This window comes from Ornithorhynchus anatinus, chromosome 9 (assembly GCF_004115215.2).
Source record: "Ornithorhynchus anatinus isolate Pmale09 chromosome 9, mOrnAna1.pri.v4, whole genome shotgun sequence".
Taxonomy (NCBI): Eukaryota; Metazoa; Chordata; class Mammalia; order Monotremata; family Ornithorhynchidae; genus Ornithorhynchus; species Ornithorhynchus anatinus.
Genome location: NC_041736.1, coordinates 54,141,834 through 54,164,008, shown reverse-complemented (window position 1 = coordinate 54,164,008; position 22,175 = coordinate 54,141,834). Strand labels below are relative to the sequence as shown.

Here is a 22,175-nt window from a genome sequence, read left to right as displayed (position 1 = left end):
CTTCTAGGTTGCCAGAAATGTCATAACCCTCATTTAGCTCCTCCATTATCTTTAACCTCACTGATCCCGTACTCATAGATATCATTCCTATCCCCATTAGTTTCTTCATGACCCTAACTCAATCATAGGCCCCCAGAGACAACCTATCACTCCCATTTAGAAATCTGGTGGTCACCTTCATTTCTTGGACCAGGATTCCCTTTTCCATTCCTGGTCTGATTTACCCTAGAGGACGTCCCATTCCTTTGGGCCGGTTTTCTCTGCAGAATTAATTCCAGCCATCACCAAGCCTGGTTGTAATGGTTCTACTTAAAGGAGATAAGGAATTCTCAGGTAAGACACTTGCTAACACACACATCACAACCCAGGGAATTACAACCCGAGGTTCTCATGGTGGGGTGAAAAAGAGAACCTATTTATAAGTAGCATGATCCTTTCAATATAGGCTGAGCATCAGTGAAAACCATTGGAAACGCAGCTAACCTCTCCCATCATCAACCTCTTACTCGCCACATTCCCCTTTTCTCACCTGGAAATCCCTCCCGCTTCATATCTGAGAGACCACACCTCTCTTCATCTTTAAAGCCTTTCTGAAATCCCATCTCTAGGGGGCCTTCCCTGATGAATTTCTAATCTCCCTGTTTTTGATCACCCAACTCCCCACTTCAACACTTTCACATCACCTAAGCACCCCAGTACTCACCTAAGCACCCCTATAAGCACTTATGTACAGATATTTATACTCTCTTACTTCCTCCCATCTGTCTCCCCCATTAAATTGTAAACTCCTTGAGGGCAGGGATCATGTCTATTAAATCTCCCAAGCACTTTTTACACCACTTTTTAAAAGTGTTCTGCACATAGTAGTCACTCAATTAATACTGTTGATTGATTATTACTAGTGGTCAGTAACATCAGCTTGGTCTCTGAAATATACAGACGTGTTTCCTGAATCCTGTGGTTATGGGGCTGCTTTCTCTTCCCTGTTCTGATGTCCTTATCACAGAAATGTCAACGTTTGTTCATCAAAAGAACAACATTTGCTGGTCAGAAAATTTGTGTCTAGTTCCCGATTTCCATGACTGAGCCCCAATTTACGTCAAACAGTTCCTGTAAAATAATAATTTTGGCATTTATTAAGTTCTTAGTACATACTAAGCATTGGGATAGATACAGTGTTCAAGATTGGACATAGTCCCTGTCTCAAACAAGGCTCACAATCTCTCTTATCCCCATTTTACAGATAAGGAAGCTGAGGCTCAGACAGAGTAAGTGAGTTGCCCAAGGTCACACAACAGACCAGTGGCAGAGCTGGGCCTAGAACCCAGATCTTCTAAGTCCTGGGCTCTTTATTTGTGTATGATTCCCCACAAGTGTGAAGTACAGGAAGGTGTTTTTTTATAGATGCTTTTTTGGCATCAATTTTGAGCAAAAATACATAGTCTCAATGTACTGACTCAATGTGGGCAGGTAACATGTCTATCAACTCTGTTATATTGTACTCTCCCAAGTGCTTAGTAAAATACTCTGCACATAGTAAGCACCTAATGAATATGATTGATTTTATTCTAGGTTTATTCCCACTTCAGCCTGATTTGTTTTGCCATTTTAATTACTTCTAGTTCTATGTAATTGTAATGCTGTTTTTCTCCTCTTCAAAATAGTACTGGTAAGGAGGGTAAATAGAATAGTGGGAAATCATGGTGTGGTCCACTGCTAGTCATTGCAGATTAATTTAATCCTAGTCTTGTTTTAGTGTTCCTGAAAGTGATAATTATAGTACGATTTTTCATCATAATTGTCAGGCAAAGTAATAAATATCTTACTATGGTCCTACTTACTGTTGATTTCATTAAGACTGCTTACACGGCATCTTTCTGGACCACTTTTCTGTTTTTAAAAAGTCAGTACTCTATAAAAGTGATTGCCTTATCAATCAGTAGTATTTATTGAGCATTTGTGTACAGATCACTGTGCTAAGCGTCTGCGAGAGTACAATACTACAGAGTTAGGAGACCTTATTCCCTGCCCACAAAGAATTTGCAGTCCAGCACTAAATATTTATAAATAAAATTTATGTAAATATTCGTATAACTACTGTACCCCTATCCCAAATCCACTTAAATATCTACCTCCTGACTTCCTCTGTAGACTCTCAACTCCTTGTGGGCAGGGATTGCATCTACCAATTTTGTTGTACTGTACTTCCCCAAGCTCTTAGTACCGTGCTTTGCACACCATAAGCACTCAATACCTTTGATTGATGATTGAAACTGTTCAATCGTATTTATTGAATGCTTACTGTGTACAGAGTACTGTACTAAGCTCTTGGGAGGGTACAATATAAAAATAAACAGACCCATTCCCTGCCCACAACAAGCTTATAGTCTAGTAGGCAATTGAAGAGTGAAATTCAGTTACTGAAGCCATTGCTTATCGAAGCTGGTAAATACATTTTTTATAATTGTTTCTGGGTTAATCTAGATTTTTAATAAAAGCTTGCTGGGCTGCAGGTTTTGAAAATACCAAGAGTTGGTAATAGTGATTGCTAAGACTAAAGGTATGGGACTACTTGAAGTCAATGATCTAGGGTTGACAGTTGAGGTAGCTTAATGGGACACCACGTACAATACTTTCAGAAGCAAAAGGATGCATAACTGGACTCTCCCCAAGCAATTGCAAATAGCCCCATGCTTTATCTTGGTGTGTGTTTGATTAAGAAATGAGTTTGTTTCAAACTGAGAATTTGACTAAAAAAAATTTGCCCTCACATAAATGAATTGAGACCCGGCCTGGGGATTATTGATTGGAAGAATTCTTATTTAGTGTCATCAGAGAATGGTTCGCATCAGTTAATCAAATATCCTGGAGTAAAATGGTCAGAATCTTGATCATTTTAGGGGGGACCGGAGTGGAATTGAAAAGTGGGTGGGGCCAGGGAAGGGGGAGAAAGAAGAGAAAATAAGAAAGGTACTCATCATCTTCTTTTATCATCAGTATACATCACAGGATTGATCAGTTGAAACAGGGTTACCTCTGATGCCCAGGGGCAGCAGTTCAGCTCTGGCCTTGAGCAGGCCAGATGTCAAGGTCATTCCTCCCCATCCCCTGTCTCCTCCTTCCCCCACCCCATGCCTTTTCCTACTCCCTACTTAGGGAAGGTGATGGGTGCTAGCCATCTTCTTTCTTACTGCCCCTCCCATAGGCTGAAATGTGGTTGACCAGTTTCCCAGAGGAATCAGTTGGACAGATCCTCAAATTTCAGACCCCTCCTGCTGAAATTGGGACATCTATCACCTAATTTTGAATAACCTGTCCCCAGGGTTGCTCAGCGGAAAAGAGGGATGAGAGAGGGAAAATGCCGTGTTTATTAAAAGACTAGAAGCCCGGGGAGGAGGAGAGCTTAATTCTAACCCTTTTAGAGTCATGTAAGTTCATGTGTGGGGTTAAGTTGGTGCAAGCTAGAATAAATGGTGATATTGGTACATTTACAAATCCCCGAACAGACTTAAATGTACACACCCTTCATATTATGGACAAATTGAACTCATTATTATAATAGTTGGATGCCAAAAAGCACCGTCTAGTGGGTGTGAAGGCAATTAAATTATCATTAAGGTTTCCTGAGGAAAGGGTTACCAGGATTAGTGGAGAGCCACACAAGAACTAGTGTGATGTAAAACTTGAATAAAGAGTAACTTTTCTAGAACTAAGTTTTGCTTCCTTATTCACATCCCCTCCCCCCCCTTTCACTCCCCAGCCATAATGATGTCATGGTTTTTCCATGTGGGAACAAGTAACACTGGTGGTAACACTGGGGAGTCCCCTGGCAGTGACCTGTGGTAATTATTCAAATTAGAACCAATTCTAGTTGTTCAGAACTTTTCCATAAATATGACTGTGAAACTTTGTAAAAGTTTAACTTTAAAACATTAAGAACTTTGTATTTCTCCCTGGTTCCCACTTCAATGAATTACTTTTGCTATTTGAGCTATTAAGGGCAAACATTCATCATTCCCTCAAGGAACCTAATTTTTAAGATGGCACGTTATGTATGTATACATCTCTTTGTAGATATATACATTATATATATATATATATATATACACACACACACACAAATATATTGGTGTTTTACAGTTACTGATTTTGCTTTTGGGTTTAATTTTCATTTGTTTTTCTAGTTCTGTGTCCTTGATATGAACAGGTCGAGGAAAAACAATTATAAAACATTTTAAGTGAAAACCTTTATCCCTTAGTGTTTAAGGGTTTAAGATTTTCAAGAAAGGCTTTTTATTTGAAATTTAACACCCTGTTCCTGCTAATTTCACACTTCTAAGTGCTGTCAAGAATTTATGAACTTTATTATTCATTGTCAAATCTGTCAACCTAATGCCATTTTAACATAAGATTTATGTTTGAATTAGCACATTTAATAAGGATTATCTATTTTAATTTAACTAGTGAGTAAGTGAAATGAGTACTACGTCAGGCTGAAAGTTCTTTTTTTGGCCTTCTGTTTTAGTTTTCAAAACTTGGGTATTCGGTGTGTGAAAAAAAAAGAAGTGAAAGAAGCCATCATTTCACGAATTGCAACAGAAATCAATCCTTTCAATGGTGAGTTGGTTTTAAATGTTTTTTTACTCATACACGCAAGACAATTTGAAAGTATAATAAAAGTAAAAGACAAGATACCTACTCTTCTCAAGGGATCTTAAAATCTAATAAGGGAGACAGGCAAAGTAAATTATACATACAGTGAGAGGAGGAGGAGGAGGAGGAGGAGGAAAAATAGATGCAACTGGTAATAGCAAGGGTGTGGAAAATGAATAAATGACTAAGTGAATAAGTAGATGGAATAATATATAAATTGCTGTATAGTAGTGCTTATGTAGTGCTAAGGTTGGCTGTTGAGGTGACAAGACCCAGGGGTATTGGACATTAATTGGGAATGCCTCCTAGAGATATGATGGGTTTGCTGGAGGGGTATGGATCTGGGGAGAAGTGTGATTTGGTAGATTGGAAGAGGGAGGGCGTTACCAGCTGGGTTAAGAGTTTGAGCAGTGGATCTGAGTTGGGAGAGTAGAGAATAGGGCACAATAAGAAGGTTGGCTGGGAAGAGTGAAGTGTGTGAACTGGTGTAGAGCAGGTGAGTAGAGTAGATACGTAATATGTGGACATCCTTGAAGCGAAGGATCAGAAGCTTCTTTTTAACACAGAGAGCATTAAATGGGCAGCCACCAGAGGTTGTTGAGGAGTTGTGTTCAGACAGGTATCAGGATTTCCACTGTGTGTGTGTGTGTGTGTGTGTTTGTGTCTTCTCCCTCTACTCCTGCCGTTGGAGGGGTGGGGAAGAGGAGGTCTGACCGCCAGGCCATTGGGAGAGGCAGGAGGCAACCCAGGCAGCTGGAAACCCACCCTCTGTGCTGAAGTCGGATGTATGCCATAAAAATATCTCATTTCAGGAGTCTGAGTAAGAGGTCTGCATGTTGGAGAAATGCATGTTAAAACTGGGTTCCTTTATTCCATTTTTAACCTTCTTCACCCAGCTCTGAAGAAGCACAGAGCATTTCCAGCTATTCTGTCCTAAGCTCCGTGAGGGCAGGGACCATGTCTAATAATTGTATTGTACTCTGCCGCCTGCTTAGTACAGTGCTAAGCAAGTAATAGCTGCTCAATACATACTGTTAATTGACTGTTAGAAAATGCCTATCTAATGGGATTTTGCTAAGGATAACGATCACTTTTGTAAAGGTTTTTTCCAAGAAGGAGCTTAATCCTATGTATCTGCTTAGGCTGGGGAAACTCGCCTTTGTCCTTCTCTGAATTGATGCTGAAATTCCTGGTTCCTATTACTCAAGGTTAATCGTCTTTGGAACTCCGGGCTAATAAATTTATACACAACAAATTGTATTTTGGTCATTAATTTGAATATTCTGACATCTATTGGACATCAAGTTTTTTTATTGTGGAGAATTATTAAATAATTACTCATCACCCTCTTCAGTGTGACACCTTACTAAATTCAGGGCCACTCAGACTTGATTCCTACCTTCGGTAGATTACATTCTAAAATGTCAGTGGATATCATTGCATACCTGCTTATAAAATAAGCATGGCAGCATTATCAAAGAAATACAGTGCTTGAGTCACATGTGATATTTAAAGACCAGAGTTCTGTTTAGCTCCTTTTGGAGTTCATGATAGCTAACTCTCCTTAAAATAAAAACCAAAAAATTGGGTTGCTCTGTCCACCACTTCATATGTATTAGCAATATTGGCAATTATGTAATTTCTGAAGAAAATAGCATCTCATTTTCTGTTTTGTTTCTAAAATTGTAAAATTGATTTTTGGAAAAAAATATTTGTTAAACATGCAATGTTAAAGAAATCACCTTATCCTAACCATTGCCAAATTAGCTCCAGTCCTTTGTATAGGAATTCAGTGGTAATAATTTGGTTATAGTAGCATGGTTTAGTGCCAAAAGCACGGGCTTGGGAGTCAGAGGTCATGGGTTCTAATCCTGGCTCTGCCACTTGTCTGCTGTGTGACCTTGGGCAAGTCACTTCACTTTTCTGTGCCTCAGTTACCTCATCTGTAAAATTGGAATTGAGACTGTGAGTCCCATCGGGACAGGGACTGTGTCCAACCTGCTTACCTTGTATCTACCCCAGCGCTTAGAACAGCGCTTGGCACATAATAAGTGCTTAACAAATACCATATTTATTATTATTACTATTATAGTGCCCTTCAGGCTTCAGGAATATGACATGGGAGACTATTTTTTCTATTGAGGACAGATGCATATTATTATAAGAACACAATAAATGCCAGGATTGGATTCAAACTATAGGTACATCCAATCCAGTAGTTTGTTTCTCCAGAGATGCTTGGGGAAAATGTAATTGTTGCCATCCTTGAAGTTTATCCTAACGATGATTAATGTTCTAACATCCCCACTTTCTCACTGCAGTCCCAGTTTTCTCTCAAGGAACCTCTTACAGACTTCTCATCCCAGAATTTATCCAAATTCCCCTTTGAATCTACCAGTATTTTTGGCATGAAAAATTTACTATGATAATTTCATATGGGTATCACCTCCTCTCATGTTCTTTTTATTTATTTTGACCCTAACAATTTCGTGTTTCTTGTCCTGTTGTTATTCATTCATTCATTCAAAAGTATTTATTGAGTGCTTACTATGTGCAGAGCACTAAACTAAACGCTTGGAATGTACAATTCGGCAACAGATAGAGACAATCCCTGCCCATTGACGGGCTTACAGTCAAATCATGGGATATGGTGAACATTAATTTTGCTTGCCATGAGAAGTAGCCTGGTTTAGTGGGTCTGAGAGTCAGAGGATCTGGATTCTAATCCTGGCTCCACCACTTGCTGGTTGTGTGACCCTGGGTAGGTCACATAACTTCTCTGTGCCTCAGTTTCCTCACCTGTAAAATGGGGATTCATTACCTGGTCTCCCTTTTACTTAGATTCTGAGCTCCTTGTGACACAAGGGACTCTGTCCAAAGTAATTATCTTGTATCTAGTCCAACACTTAATATAGAGCATAGTAAGCAATTACATATTAATATTAATTATTATTATTACCTTTCTGTACTATTCATGATTTTGTAGACTTCAGACATGTCAGCCTCTCTCTTTCTAAACTAAAGAGTCCTGATCTATTAATTTTATCTTTAGGTGGAAGATCCTCCATCTTCTTTGCCCTTGCCTATACTTTTTCCAGCTCTTCTATGTCAGTCAGAGTTCCACATAATAGTCCATGTGCAGGCACCCCCGGTTTTATATAGTCACAAAACCGCATTCTTTTCTCTATTAATTTCTTGTTCCTTTTCTCTTGCTTTTTGGGGAATTCTGTCTCCTTCCTTCCCTTTCATTCTCACCTCTTAAGATTTAAACTCACTGTTAATTCCAAGGCAATTCTGTAAGAGTCACACCTCAAATGTCTTAGGATAGAAATAGATTTCCTTTAAGTGATGAACAAAATAGGCGTGACTACAAGATGTCCTAAGGAAAAGATGCAAGTTGAGGGGGTCCACCATCGCGTGGCTCCTCCAAACATCCCGTTACCACCTTTGGAAACCAGATTCTGGGCAGGATGTATCACTGGTCTGACCAGTAATGCCATTTCTTACGTTCTTATACTTTTAAAGGAGCTAGGAAGGCAGGAGGGACAGCCCTGAGAACTTGCAGACATGGTGACAGCATGGGGAAAGAAGAGCAGCAGAGTCGACTCATTCAGTCATATTTATTTGGTGCTCACTGTATGCAGGGCACTGTATTAAGTGCATGAAAGTATGATACAAGAGTAAAGAGACATATTCCCTGCCCACAATGAGCTTACAGTCTAGAGTCCAGGTGTGCAGGGAATAGGGTAAGGGAAAGGACTGATGTGGGAGCAGGAACCCGGCCAGGGAGAGGAGCTCTGGAGAGGCCAGAACCAGGAAAAACAGGTTGTATACTTGGGTTTGGACTCGGTATTTCACCCAGTATTAACATATAGGGAAAGAAAGATTCGTAGAACCGTAATGTGACTCTGTACCACACAGCTCACTAGAGAGTAAAAATAAGACTGCATTTATCAATGATTCTTCTTGTTTTTTAAGGCAGGATGATCCAACCCCCTTGGCCCAGAGAATCATATGTAGGGGCAGCCTCTCCCTCCCGTTTCGCTTCGCTTTCGTTCTGATGACGTGTTCGGTGATGGCAGACGGACAAGGGAAGGAGGGGTGCAAACATAATTGCCAACATATGCAACACGCAGACATACGTACATCCTCGATACTAACACTCCCCACCTGGGCAGTAGGGTTTACAAATAGCTAACAGCATGTCGAGGCAGGGACACACTAGTAATAATAGCCAGGCAAGGGTAGGAATTTCCAGCCTGAAATTCCTGTGAATAGCCTGAAGGTCTGTGAATACAATGCAGCCTGCTATATTTATTTCAGTCGTCTGTTACTGTCTGTTTGTAGGGCGTGTTTGTGATGGCTGTCTCCAATGGGTGATCCCTTATGTAATAATAATTGTTATAATAATAAAAAACGTGGTATTTGCTAAGCGCTTACTGTGTTCCAAGCTCTGTGCTAAGCACTGGGGTACGTACAAGGTAATCAGATTGAACACAGTCCCTGCCCTACATGGGGCTTCCAGTTTAAGTGGGAAGCAGAACAGGTATTTAGTCCTCATTTTGCACCTGAGGAAGCTGAGACACAGAGAAGTTAAAGTGACTTGTCCTAGGTCACACAACAGATAAATGGTGAAACTGGGATTAGAAGACAGGGTCCCCTGATTCCCGAGCTCATGCTCTTTCCACAAGACCACGCTGTTTCTACAACTCGGAGTTGACTGCCTGCAGGTTAGGTAAAGCCTGGCCCCAGAAGCCAGTACGAGCTTCCAGATCAGCTAAAAATGACAAGTCAAGGAAAGGCTCAGGCTAAATATTCCTTTTTCGCATATTGTATTTCTCTGTGCCTCAGTTTCTTCATCTGTAAAATGGGGTTTCAGAACCTGTTCTCCTTCCCTCTTATTCTGTTAGCTTCAAGTAGGGCAAGGACTGTATCCAACCTATCTTTTATCTACCCCAGTGCTTAGTACAGTGCTTGGCACATAGAAAGCACTTACCAAATACCACAATTATTAGTATTATTATTACTACATGAGGAAGCACCCACTGGAGATAGCCATCGCAAAACAAACACTGCAGCAAATGATTAACCCATTCTGGATTTCTTGCCTAGAAATCAACCCAGCTCCTCCTTGACTTACTAATATTTGCAGTCTATTCAACATGCTTTGGAAACAAGTTGCATGTGATCACCATTTGCCATAAGAAAATCTGTTTTCTCTTTCTTGCTTTTCCCTCTTCTCCTTTCCCCTCTCCTTTTCTGTGTTCTGCCTTCCGTCTTGTCCCGTGATTCAATCCTCTGCATTTGTCACACCCAATCAGATCTCTTAGAGACAGTGGTATTGCCAGAGACAACTGCTAATATATAGATTTTTACATATGGAGGCAATTTCTTATATATACACACATTTAGATGGAAAATATATGTGTATATATTCTCTGTCTGTAAATACTTACAGATTAGCAGAATGGCCAGTTCTTTAATCGGATTAGATGATACTCTCCTAATGTCTTTCCTAATGGCCTGTTGGGACTTTGAATTGAATAAATATTATTGAATATAGATGTGGATGAAAAATCTGTTTAGCTCTGTTCTGACAAATTTTATTCTTCAGATTGAAATCAGAAAGACAAGGTCTAGATTTTTAGAAAAAAAAATCTATGATCCAGTCTATAAAATACTTTCTTTAATCTTGTATTGCTAACTGCATTTTTTTTTTGCTTTGATACATTACCTTGTTATTTTAGCTCATTTGGTCAATGTGCCTATCACAAAATCAAGATATGACTATTAGTCATTTTGGCATTCTTGCTTCAGAAATTTCCATTTGAACTAGCATAAATTTTGAATTGCCTCTCTTTTAAGGTAGGAGTATTGGTTGACGTCAGGGCTTGCAAGTGGGGGGGGCTTGACTACTGTCATGGTACTTACTTAAATTGAGGGCTGTTGTCTAGTCTCTAAATTTCTAAATAGTCCATCATTCCTAAGGTAAAATTTAACCTTGACAGGGTTTCACTGCTTTTGATGTTTCAAAATTAAAATATCACCTAAACCCCTTTGGAAATTTAATATTTGAATCAATAGGCTTATCCTTTCAGTGTATTGGTTCAGAATAAACAAATCAATCAATCAATAGTATTTATTGAATGTTTACAGTGTGCAGAGCACTGTACTAAGTGATTGGGAGAGTACAACAGAGTTGGTAGACACATTCCCTGCCCCAAACGAGCTGAGTCTTTTCACATACAATGTAAATATCCGTATAAATATTCAGTTTTATTTATAAGTATAAAGAAGTTTGAAATAGCTAAATTTACAATTTTTCCTTAAATAAGACAATTATAATTATGAAATCTGAATTTTGTCCAGGTTATTTGATCCATTTTGACAGATTTATTTAAATGCAGGGACTCTCACAGAATGCATATCCAGAGGGTTGGAAGATATTAAAATTAAAAGTCAAGAAAGAGTTCAGCTCCTAAAAGAAAAAATAGTGGGAATTGGTTTTACAAAAGGTCATATTTTTTCTTCTTTGTTTTATGAATGTTGGGCTTGTGAGCAAAGATCAACTGTGGCACTTAAATTAGTTTCTAGTACTCTGTTTTAAAAGGTTAACCTAAAAAAAGAGAACATAAATGTTGCATCATAATCTGTTCATCAAATATGAAGTGAATTTAAAAATAATTCAGGAGGAATTGGTTTAGATTTATGCTTCCTCTTTCATAATAGTTCTAATTTTGACAGATATTTAAAAAACAAAGCAGCCTATTAAATCTGTTGTAAGGCAAAAATTGGACATATCATTTTCTATAACAAAATAATGTGTTCCGATGTGGAAATCAGGAAGAAATGCATTTCTGAAAGTAATTTTATTAGAAATGAATTATTTAAACACTAATGTCCAAATTGCTAAAATGAAAAATTTGAAGTGTTTTGTGGATGTTTATTATATGTTTTAAGAGCTATAGGGTAAGCCACAAAAACAAGATATGGTATTTTAAATTGGTATCTTAGGAAAAAGGTACTTGATACTGGAGCTTTAAAAATCACAATTTTAATAGTCCAGAAGTGTTGGTTAGAGGGAATATTTTATAAATGATGGAAATAAGGCACAGAGTGGTTCTGCAGTTTGCCCAAGATCATTCAACAGGCTGGGATGAGAACCCAGGTCTTCTGACCTCCAAATTCATGCTCCTTCCAGTAAGCTATGCTGCCTCACACCCTTCGATCAGTCTTGCTCTTCTGTTCATTTCTGTAATGACTTTATGTGTCATTATTTAGGTTGACGAAATGTTTCTCTTGTCATTATTAAACTGAAAGACCCTTGAAGGCAGGCACTGAATTTTGCTTTAAAAAGTGACTTGCCTAGATGTCATTGGTTTGAAGTCTTCCTTTATCTTTTCTATGTGCAAATCTAATTACGTTCATCCTTCAGTTATTGATACTTTATACCCTGTCAACCTGTTAATTAAAATTTTCATTCAATTTATATGAAGCTTTAGAACAAATAAGTGCCATGACCTCAAAGCAGCAATTTAAAACTATTTTCTCCAGAGTACTCTATGAAATAAAAATTAGAGTAGGCTTTCTCACTTCCTACTTATTGTGTAGGCAGAAAATATGCCATGATGCAAGTGATGATAGATCTCTGACCTTTGGCTGTACAAACGGGTTACCTGCCTTTATCGAACAGTTCAAAGGGCTGAGAATTAGGGTAATTTTAAAGTTGTGGGACAGTTAGGGAGGATGTGTGAATTTGAGGGATTGTGGTGGGCTGTTTAATAAAGGTCTTTGTGTGTGTGAACATATGATGAATATTCAGTTAGCAACCATAGTAAATTAAGTTTTTGAATTAAAAAAAACTTTAATAACTTCTGTTTTTGTCAGATAAAACTGAGTTCTTTTGTGGTATATGCAAAAGGGTGTTTGCAGAAGAAGAATTTTTTAAAAAAACAAGATGGAAATGAGCTATTTACAAGTTTTAAAATTTAAATATTATAATATCCATGACTTTTTAAATATTTGAATGATCTCAATTTGACCTGGAAAAAGATGGAATTGATTTCTTCCATAAACTGACACCAGGAATGAACACTTATTTTTCTCCCAAACCTGAGTAAATGATAGTATAAAACTCCTCAACTAAAGAGGTTGAAAATAAAGCTGTTTTTGTTTTTGCAGAAAACTTAATCAGTGGTATTTGTTGCCTTTTTTGACCAAGAGGAAGCAAAGTGTAAACGCCGTGCTCTCCTTCCAACGTATTATCTTACACTTTACCTCAGCACATTCACATTATGTAGTACACATAGAAAATGCTGAACTTTCTACAGGTCTAGCCATAGAATGTAAATGTTTTATGTAGCTTTCCAAGTAGTATTCAAAATTCTAATTCTGAGTTTTTGAAAGTGAAGATTAAAGATTGATTTTATGATTCTCCCCGCCCCCGCTCTGGAGTGTGAATTCACTGTGGGCACAGAATGTGTTTAGCAACTCTGTTATACTGTACTCTCCCAAGCGATAAGTACAAGTGCTCTGTATACGGTAAGTGCTCAATAAATACCACTGATGATCTACAAATGGACAAGTCAGCAGCATTCTCTCTTTACCCTTAGTTAAAAAATGAGTTCCATCATTACAACTCAAAGTATATTTTAATCATTATATGTAAATCATTTAATTTGTTTAATATGAGTATGTCAATTTGTGCTTTTTTTAAAATTTGGTGACAAAATGACAGCATCTTCTAGTGGAAAAAACATGGGACTGGGAGTCAGGAGAATTGAGTTCTAATACCAACTCTGTCACTGAACTACTGTTTGACCTTGAACAATTCACTTAACTTCTCTGGGCCTTCCTTTGTTTTCATTCTATAAAATGTAGATGAGGTACTTGGTCAACTCTTAGGTTATGAATCCCAAATGGGACAGATAATATATCTGATATGATTATCTTATATATTAGCTCAGTATTTAGCACATTGCTTGGCCTATTTTTAAGGGCTTGAAAAAAACATCCGAGTTTGACTAGTTTTATTCAATGCCTAGCACCGTGAGTGCTTAGTACTATTTGGTGAGAGTAATTGTTAGGGGGAGATATGCAGTTCTTATAGAGAAAATGATGAGACTCTTTGTTCATTGGAAGATTAAAATCTGATTGGTTTTATTCATCAGTGATTAGGTAAGAGATTTACGTATATAACTTCAAGTTAATTGGGTGAATTGTTATATTATTATTAGTGTTGTTATTATGGTGTTTGTTAAGCACTTACTGTGGGTCAAGCCATGTTCTAAATGCTGAGGTAGATACGAGTTCATCAGGTTGGACACAGTTCCTGCCCTACATGGAACTCATTTTAAAAATAATGGTAACCAGAGAATTCTACTGAATCGTCTATCTGTGTAACAAAAAAAATCAATCTTTAGTCTTCACTCTAAAAAGTCAGAATGGAATTTTGAATAGTATTTCACAGTCTAAGTAGAAGGGAAAACAGGTATTTAATCCTCCCTTTAAAGTTGAGAAAACTGAAGCCCAAAGAAGTTGTGACTTGTCCAACACAGCAAGCAATGAGCAGAGCTGGAATTAGAACCAAGATCCTCTGATTCCCAGACCCATGCTCTTTCCACTAGGTCATGGTGGGTGAACATTCATGAGTACTTGTACATTCTTCCCCAGGATAATTTCATGTTCTCATTTTGTGATTTCCCTTCTTTATGCAGTCCCTGAAGAACAGCTACTTAACATTGAAGACTGTGATCTCAATGTGGTGAGACTGTGTTTTCAAGTTTTCCTTCTTGATGAACATGGCAATTTAACTTCTGCTCTTCCTCCAGTGGTGTCCAACCCAATTTATGATAACCGTAAGTATTGTGTTACCTGATTTATTTTTAATTTAACAAAGTCAAATGGGGATTGAGTATGGCCATCATCTGATAGCTGTATATAGGAAAGGCCAAAAGTAACTTCCAGAGGTCAACTAACGAAATCAGTACCCAGCCCCTAGGCAAAGCTACTCTTTGGTTGCCAATCATTACAGCTCCACCTCTCCCATTTTACTCCGTCCTGAGACCCTGGGCTATATGCTATGTGTCTTCTTTAGTGACCACCCACCCTTACCTTCCCCCACCTTCCTCAAAAACCTGTTCACTGGTCACTGCTGCACTTCCCTCCCTGCAACTAAAATCCCACTCACTTCCAGAGGAGTAGGGGTAGCAGCAGAGACCACAGGTGAGGGCAGCTGAGGCTGAAGCCATTTTCGCTAGAAATTTTATTATTTTCCTTTCTCGTTGGATCATCTAAGATTCTTGCCCTTGTGATGATTCCTTCACTTCCAGAAGGCTAGGGAGTCTCTCTTCCTTCTCCTCTGAGAAGCCCTGGGATTTAGTGCCCATGTAGACAGTAGACAGAGTAGACAGTAATTTGCTCCCAAATGCTTCTTTCCTACTTGCATTTTAAAAGCAGAACTTAAATTTTCAAAGTTTTTTTTTTTAACTGCTATTTATCTGATAGGTTACTCCAGGTGCAGATGTACAAAATACAAAATTTCCTCTAAAAATAATTTTGGTATTTGTTAATAATAATAATAATAATAATGATGTTGGTATTTGTTAAGCGCTTACTATGTGCAGAGCACTGTTCTAAGCGCTGGGGTAGACACAGGGGAATCAGTTGTCCCACATGGGGCTCACAGTCTTAATCCCCATTTTACAGATGAGGGAACTGAGGCACAGAGAAGTTAAGTGACTTGCCCACAGTCACACAGCTGACAAGTGGCAGAGCCGGGATTTGAACCCATGACCAATGACTCCAAAGCCCGTGCTCTTTCCACTGAGCCACGCTGCTTCACACTGAGCCACGCTGTTAAGCTCTTACTATGTGCCAAAACACTGTACTAAGTCCTGAGGTTAGTGCAGTACAATCAGATCAGATACAGGGACTGTTCTACATGGGACTCATAATCTAAGGAGAGGGCATTTAATCCTTATTTTACAAATAAGGGAACTGAGGCACTTTTAAGACAAGTGACTTGCCCTAGGTCGTGGTAGAGCTGGGATTAGAATTAATCCGTCATTCTCTGCCCACAAGGACCTTAGAGTCTAGAGGGGGAGACAGTAATATAAATATATTATGGGTATATACGAAGTGCTGCGGGGCTGAGGGAGTAGTGAATAAATGGTGCAAATCCATGGATAAGGGTGATGCAGAAAGGAGTGGGAGACAAGGAAATGAGGGCCTAATGGAAGAAGGCCCTCGATTCTTCCTCTTGGAGGAAATGTACCTTGAATAATGTTTTGAAGATGGGGAGAGTTATCAACTGTCAGATATGAGGAGGGAGGGATTACAGGCCTGGGGTAGGATGTGGACAAGAGGTTGGCAGTGAGATAGATGAGATCAAGGTACAGTGAGTAGGTTGGCCTTAATGATAATAATAATAATAATTATGGTACTTGTTAAGTACTTACTATGTACCAAGCATGGTTCTAAACACTGGAGTAGATACAAGGTAATCAGGTTGTCCCACGTGGGGCTCACAGTCTTAATCCCCATTTTGCAGATGAAGTAAATATGGCACAGAGAAGTTAAGTAACATGCCCAAGGGCACACAGCATACAAGTGGCAGAGCCGGGATTAGAATCCACGTCCTCTGACTCCCAAGTCTGTGCTCTTGCCATAAGGCCATACTGCTTCTTGCGAAGTGGAGCAAACTGTGTGGACTGGGTAGTGGTTGGAAATCAGGGAGGTAAGGTAGGAGGAGGCAAAATGATTGAGTGCTTTAAAGCCAATGGTAAGGAGTTTCTAGTTGTTGTGGAGGTGGATGGGAAACCATTGGAGGTTCTTGAGGAGTGGATAAACAGAGGCTGGATGTTTTTGTAGAAAAAGTGAAGTAGGACTGGAGAAGGGAGAGACAGGAGGCAAGGAGGTCATCCAGGAGGCTGATGCAGTAATCAAGGTGAGATAGGATAAGTGCTTGGATTAACATGGTAGCAGTTTGGATGGAGAGGAAAGGGTGGGTTTTTAGCAAGGCAAAGGTTGAACTGACAAGATTTGGTGACAGACTGAATATGCGGGTTGAATGAGAGCGATGAGTCGAGGAGAATGTTAAGGTTACAGCTTGTGAGGCAGGGAGGATGGTGGCGCTGTCTGTGGTGATAGGAAAGTCAAGGGGAGGACAGAGTTTTGGTGGGAAGATAGGGAGTTCTGTTTTGGATTTTTAAACTTGAGGTGTTGGTGTGACATCCAAGTAGAAATGTCTTGAAGGCAGAAGGAAATGTGAGGCTGCAGAGAAGGAGATTCGGGTTGGAGGTGTAGATTTGGAAATCATCTGCATTAGAGATGGTAGTTTAAGCCATGGGAGTGAATGAATTCTCCAAGATGGAGAATAGAAGGGGACCCTGATCTGAGCCTTGAGGGGCTCCCACAGTTAGGGGGTGGGAGGCAGAGGAGGAGCCCAAGAAAGAGAACCCAGACCTCCTGACTCCCAGACCCATGTTTTATCTACTAGGCCATGCAGTTTCTCTACTATGTTATTTTAGCACAGCTTCTTTCTGCTTTAAAAATTAAGAATGATTTTGCCATAATTGTCCTTTTTCTAACAGGTGCTCCCAACACTGCGGAATTGAGGATTTGCCGTGTAAACAGGAACTGTGGAAGTGTCAGAGGAGGCGATGAAATATTTTTGCTTTGTGATAAGGTTCAGAAAGGTACTCCTGAGTTGTGAAATATCCCTTTGTAAAAAAAAACCAAACTTTTTTCAAATTAGAATGCATGTACTCAAAATTGTATTTTGTCCATCCCTGAGATACGTTTCTCCTGTTTCTTCTTCCTTCAGATGACATAGAAGTTCGATTTGTTTTGAATGATTGGGAAGCTAAAGGTAGCTTTTCACAAGCAGATGTTCACCGCCAAGTAGCCATTGTATTTAGGACTCCACCGTATAATAAAGTTATAACTGAACCAGTTACAGTAAAAATGCAGTTACGAAGACCTTCTGACCAAGAAGTTAGTGACCCCATGGATTTCAGATATTTGCCTGATGAAAAAGGTATAACAATACCAGAAAGTAAACTAAGAAGAACATTTTAAGAAACTATCACTTTTTTTTTGTTTGTGCTTTTGCCATGAGATCATGTCCTTGCAAGAGCGTGTGTGTGTCTGTATGTCTGTCTGTCTGTCTCCCCCCAACCTTCTTAGCAAAGACCAGGTCTATTAACTGTGTTGTACTCTCTCAAGTAATTAGTACAGTGCACCGCACACAAATGCTTAATAAATACTAATTGACTGACTGTCCCTCAACTGGCCTGGGAAATCACTTGGTATATGGTCCCCAAGGGCAAACAAATTCATTTGAAGAGGTTAGCAAGAGAAAAGTGTGTATCCTAATTAAGTCCATCATTAATACATACTTAGGACATCCAAGATTTCTTCCTCCCTCAATATGACAAATACATATCCATATATATATGTATATATATATATATATTATCTGAGGTATCAAGCCCAACATTTAGTGCGGTGCTTGGCACATAGCACTTAACAATTACCACTATTATTATTACTATCATAAATTTTAGTTTTAAAAGGAGAAAATCATTCCTCTGGGATTTAATACTTTTCTCCGTACTTTCTCTCCATCTAACCAGATCCTTATGGTAATAAAGCAAAGAAACAAAGGACACCTTTAACTTTACAGAAGCTCCTTCACAGTTATGGTAAGAAAAACATTTGGTTATTTTGTGTTTTAACAGAATTCTAGAATTGCTTAATTTTGTACAATTTTTAAAATCCAAATTTTCAAATTTCAGTTGAAATATATGACTTGAGAAAGAACACTAACCACAATTTTAAAAAATGATAGGTCCAAGTATTTCAGAAAGACCTAAAGCTTGTCCTCCACGACCTCCTGGAGATCTTACTGGAGTAAGAATGATAAAGAAAGGTATGTCTACTTTTTTAAATGGTGGGTATGATTACAGATTGCAAAGTCTCTGCAGATATGTTTACCCCTTTATAGGTTAAGGCCATTGAGATTGTCACCAGAAGTTAGAGTTTACAAATTTAGGTTTAGGAGGAGTTATATAAATGTATGTATGGGAAATCCCCTGCAGGTTATTATGACAGGCATAGAATGGGGACATTATAGGCTTTCCTTGGAAAGCAGTATTACTAGAATCCTGGATCATATGTGCTGCATTTTCTTGCATAGATGCTCCACTTTTTCCACAAAATTTTGATTACATTAAAACGTGGGTGAGACAGTTATGCAGGTTACATAAGATTTAAGGCTAGCAGTAAGGAAAGAAGGAAAAGAAAGTTAAGAGGGCACTTGAGACTGCAGCTCTTATTTTATTGCACTCGTCCAAGTTCCACAAGTAATAGGCACTGAATGGATTGATCCCTTCTCCTTCTCCTCTTCCTTTTCCAGGAAAGACTGTCAGAGGAAGACACTCCCCATTCCCTGTAGCCAGCTCTCTCTGCTGTCTTGTCCAGTTCTTACCCTTCTCCTCCTCCCCAGGCAGCCCCTATCATTGCTTACACTTAGGTGATACAAAAGATAATCTTATAATTCTTCCTCACAAATCTAATTGTGGGAGCTCCTCAAGATTTAGCTCTGGACCCCCTTCTATTCTCCATCTCCACCCACTCCCTTGAAGAACTCATTTGCTCTTGTGGCTTCAACTACCTTCTCTACAGAGATGATTCCCAAATCTACCTCTCCAACACTTATGTCTCTCCTTCTCTGCAGTCTTGCATTTCCTCACCCCTCGAGTAGTATACATCTTTACCTGGATATCCCGCAGACACCCCAAACTAAACATATCCAAAGTAGAACTCCTCATCTTTCCACCCAAACTCTGTCCTACCTGTGTCTTTCTCATCACTGTCAACAAAAACCTTCTTCCCTATCTCACAAGCCCGTAATCTTGTCATTACCCTCAACTATCTCTCTCATTCAACACCCATATTCAATCTGTCACCAAATCCTGTCATTTCTACCTTCAAAACATTGCTAAAATCCACACTTTACTCTCCATCTAAACTGCTACTACACTAATCCAAGCACTTTTTATCTCCCACCTGGACTACTGCATCAGGCTCCTCGCCAATCACATTGCTTCCTATCTCTCAATCAATCATATTTATTGAGCACTTCCTGCATACTGAGCACTGTACTAAACTCTTGGGAGAGAGTACATCGTAACAGAGTCGGTGATACATTCCCTGGCCAGGGATGTGGAGATTAGAGGAGGAGATTAAAATACATTATGGATATGTACATAAGGGTCGTGGTGTTAAGGGTGGGGTGAATAAAGAGTACAAATCCAAGTGCCAGGGCAGTGCAGAAGGGGAAGGGAGTAGGGGAAATGAGGGCTTAGTTGGGAAAAGCCTATTGGAGGAGATATGATTTTAATAAGGCTTTGAAGGGTGGGGACAGTGATGTGCAGGCTGTTTGGGTCAAGATTTTGGAAATGGTCCTACTCCTGCTATAAACTTGCATTGGAACAGAAGAGCAGAGTATAAAGCTGCAGCTTCATATTCAGTTAAATTTGTTCTTGGGTTATTTGAATATTCTGTTCAACAAAAATGTTCTCAGTTTTGTTTTCTTTGTCAGTCTCCCATTTGCTATTGTAATAGCAACCATGTTTCTCCTTCACAGAACCCAATTTGATTTCTCAAGTTGCACCTCTGACAGAAATGCACAGAACTTCTTCAGGAACGACCAATCAAATTGCATCTTATTATCCTCCATCTATCAGCAACCCAAATACAATTTCACATCATGCCTCAAATATTCGCCCCCTGATCCACGGATCTTCTTCCAACTGGTCTTCACTGACTCTCCCAGTGACACCACCCAACAGTTTTTCTTCAGCTACCCTTCATCCTAATTCCCAAGGTCACCAGTCATTTCCAGAAATGTCTAATCACCTGAGTAGTGTAGGTTCAAATCCTTGCCTCTATATGGACACAAACGGAACAGATGGAATTGGGAATTTGCCGATCCCACAGACTGACGTGTTCAGTGCTTCTAACTCCACCATGCTACCGAATCATCCCATGAATAGCACAGCTCCTAGTAATGATGGCGATATGGAGACTGATGATCTAAGATTTTTGAGCATGAACCTAGAACCTCAGTCATATCCAATGTTAAGTACCAAGGACTACAGAAGACAGATGCACCAGATGCCGTCTACCAGTGTATCAACTCATGGTTCGTGTGCTGCCCCTTTTGTTTCACAGTCAGAAGCATTTGATTCAGTCAACCTCAGCTGCCTGAATAGTAGCATACTGAATGAATCGCCTGCCTCAAATCACCCTAATCCAAATAATCACAGTTATGATCAGAGTAATCAGTATTATGTTACAGATGGGCTGCAAAGTGAGGATCATTATAATTCCTTTGAAGTCAATTTAGACTTCTTTAATTCATAAGTTGTCTGACCAGAAATGGAGTTCGACCTGCAGGATGTGTGTTTTGTAGCTATTTTGATATTAAATCTATATTGCTATAAGAAGCTAATTTTTTATTTTTCAGATTCTCAAGGCATTGTATCTTCCAGATGTATCATAAAAGGATTAAATTAACTCAGTTACTAAATACTTTTTAAGAAAACTATTTTAGGAAAGAAATAGGAAATTGTACATTTATTTGGGACCCAAAAATTTGAATGCAGTGTGAGGGGGAAGAATCGACTATAGAATAATTTCTTGAGGATTTATTGAACTTTCTTTTTTAAAAGATGCTTATAAAATTCTGAGTCCCTGCTCCCTTCCTCGCAATGGACATGCACACTTTTATGCATGTATAACTTGACTCATTTGCTTTCCAGCAAATTTATAAGTACATTCAGTCCTTCTATAACACGGGTTTTTATTGTGCTTGAGGTAGGGAATTAGGGAACGTTTTTCTGGCCATACCCATCCATCCATATAGAATGTAATGCGCTGGTGAAAGAAACAGTTCTCTGCAAACACGCAACACCGGTTAGAGCCACACACAAGGTTGTCATAACCTGGGATCTGTCAGGAACGTGGCCCCTGCCTTGTAGGAGGACTGAGTGTATAAACTGTAATGGCTATGTCATTGAAAAGCAAATTTGTTGTTTCATTGTGGCTCACAGGCCTCAGGTGACCCCCAAGGGGTCTCTTGCCGATTCAGGTATATTGGGGGATTACTCTACATCCAATAAGCAGGAAAGCTACACTTTTTTTTCTTTTTTGAATGGTATTTAAGTGCCTACTATGTGCCAGGCACTGTTCCAAGCACTGAATAAATAGCACTGATTGATTGATTGATTGAAAAATTCATGTGTTAGGTTTACAGTATGCAGATTCTGGCCAAAACATTTTTTCTCACTAAAACTGTCCAAAATAATGCTGGCTCTGAGCAGGTAGGGCCAATATGTTTTTCCACTTACAGCCGATTTTCAGTAACAGCAGGGAAGACAATGGCTAGACTTTCAGTTCGGTCTTTGGCCTGAATATGAAATGGATACAGGTTGTCCAAGGTAGAAAAGGGAAAG

The 22,175-nt window shown here is 39.2% G+C and overlaps 1 protein-coding gene across 1 annotated transcript in view; it reads left to right on the top strand.

Moving 5' to 3' along the window:
• REL (REL proto-oncogene, NF-kB subunit) overlaps positions 1 to 21,237 on the top strand; it is a 40,438-nt gene extending 19,201 nt beyond the window's left edge. The window contains exons 5-11 of the mRNA XM_029072528.2: positions 4,526 to 4,617; positions 14,370 to 14,510; positions 17,247 to 17,351; positions 17,480 to 17,692; positions 18,291 to 18,359; positions 18,506 to 18,586; positions 20,306 to 21,237. Coding sequence (XP_028928361.1) covers positions 4,526 to 4,617; positions 14,370 to 14,510; positions 17,247 to 17,351; positions 17,480 to 17,692; positions 18,291 to 18,359; positions 18,506 to 18,586; positions 20,306 to 21,084 — 1,480 coding nt within the window. The 3' untranslated portion in view covers positions 21,085 to 21,237. The remainder of the gene's footprint in view (positions 1 to 4,525; positions 4,618 to 14,369; positions 14,511 to 17,246; positions 17,352 to 17,479; positions 17,693 to 18,290; positions 18,360 to 18,505; positions 18,587 to 20,305) is intronic.
• Positions 21,238 to 22,175: the final 938 nt, after the last annotated feature.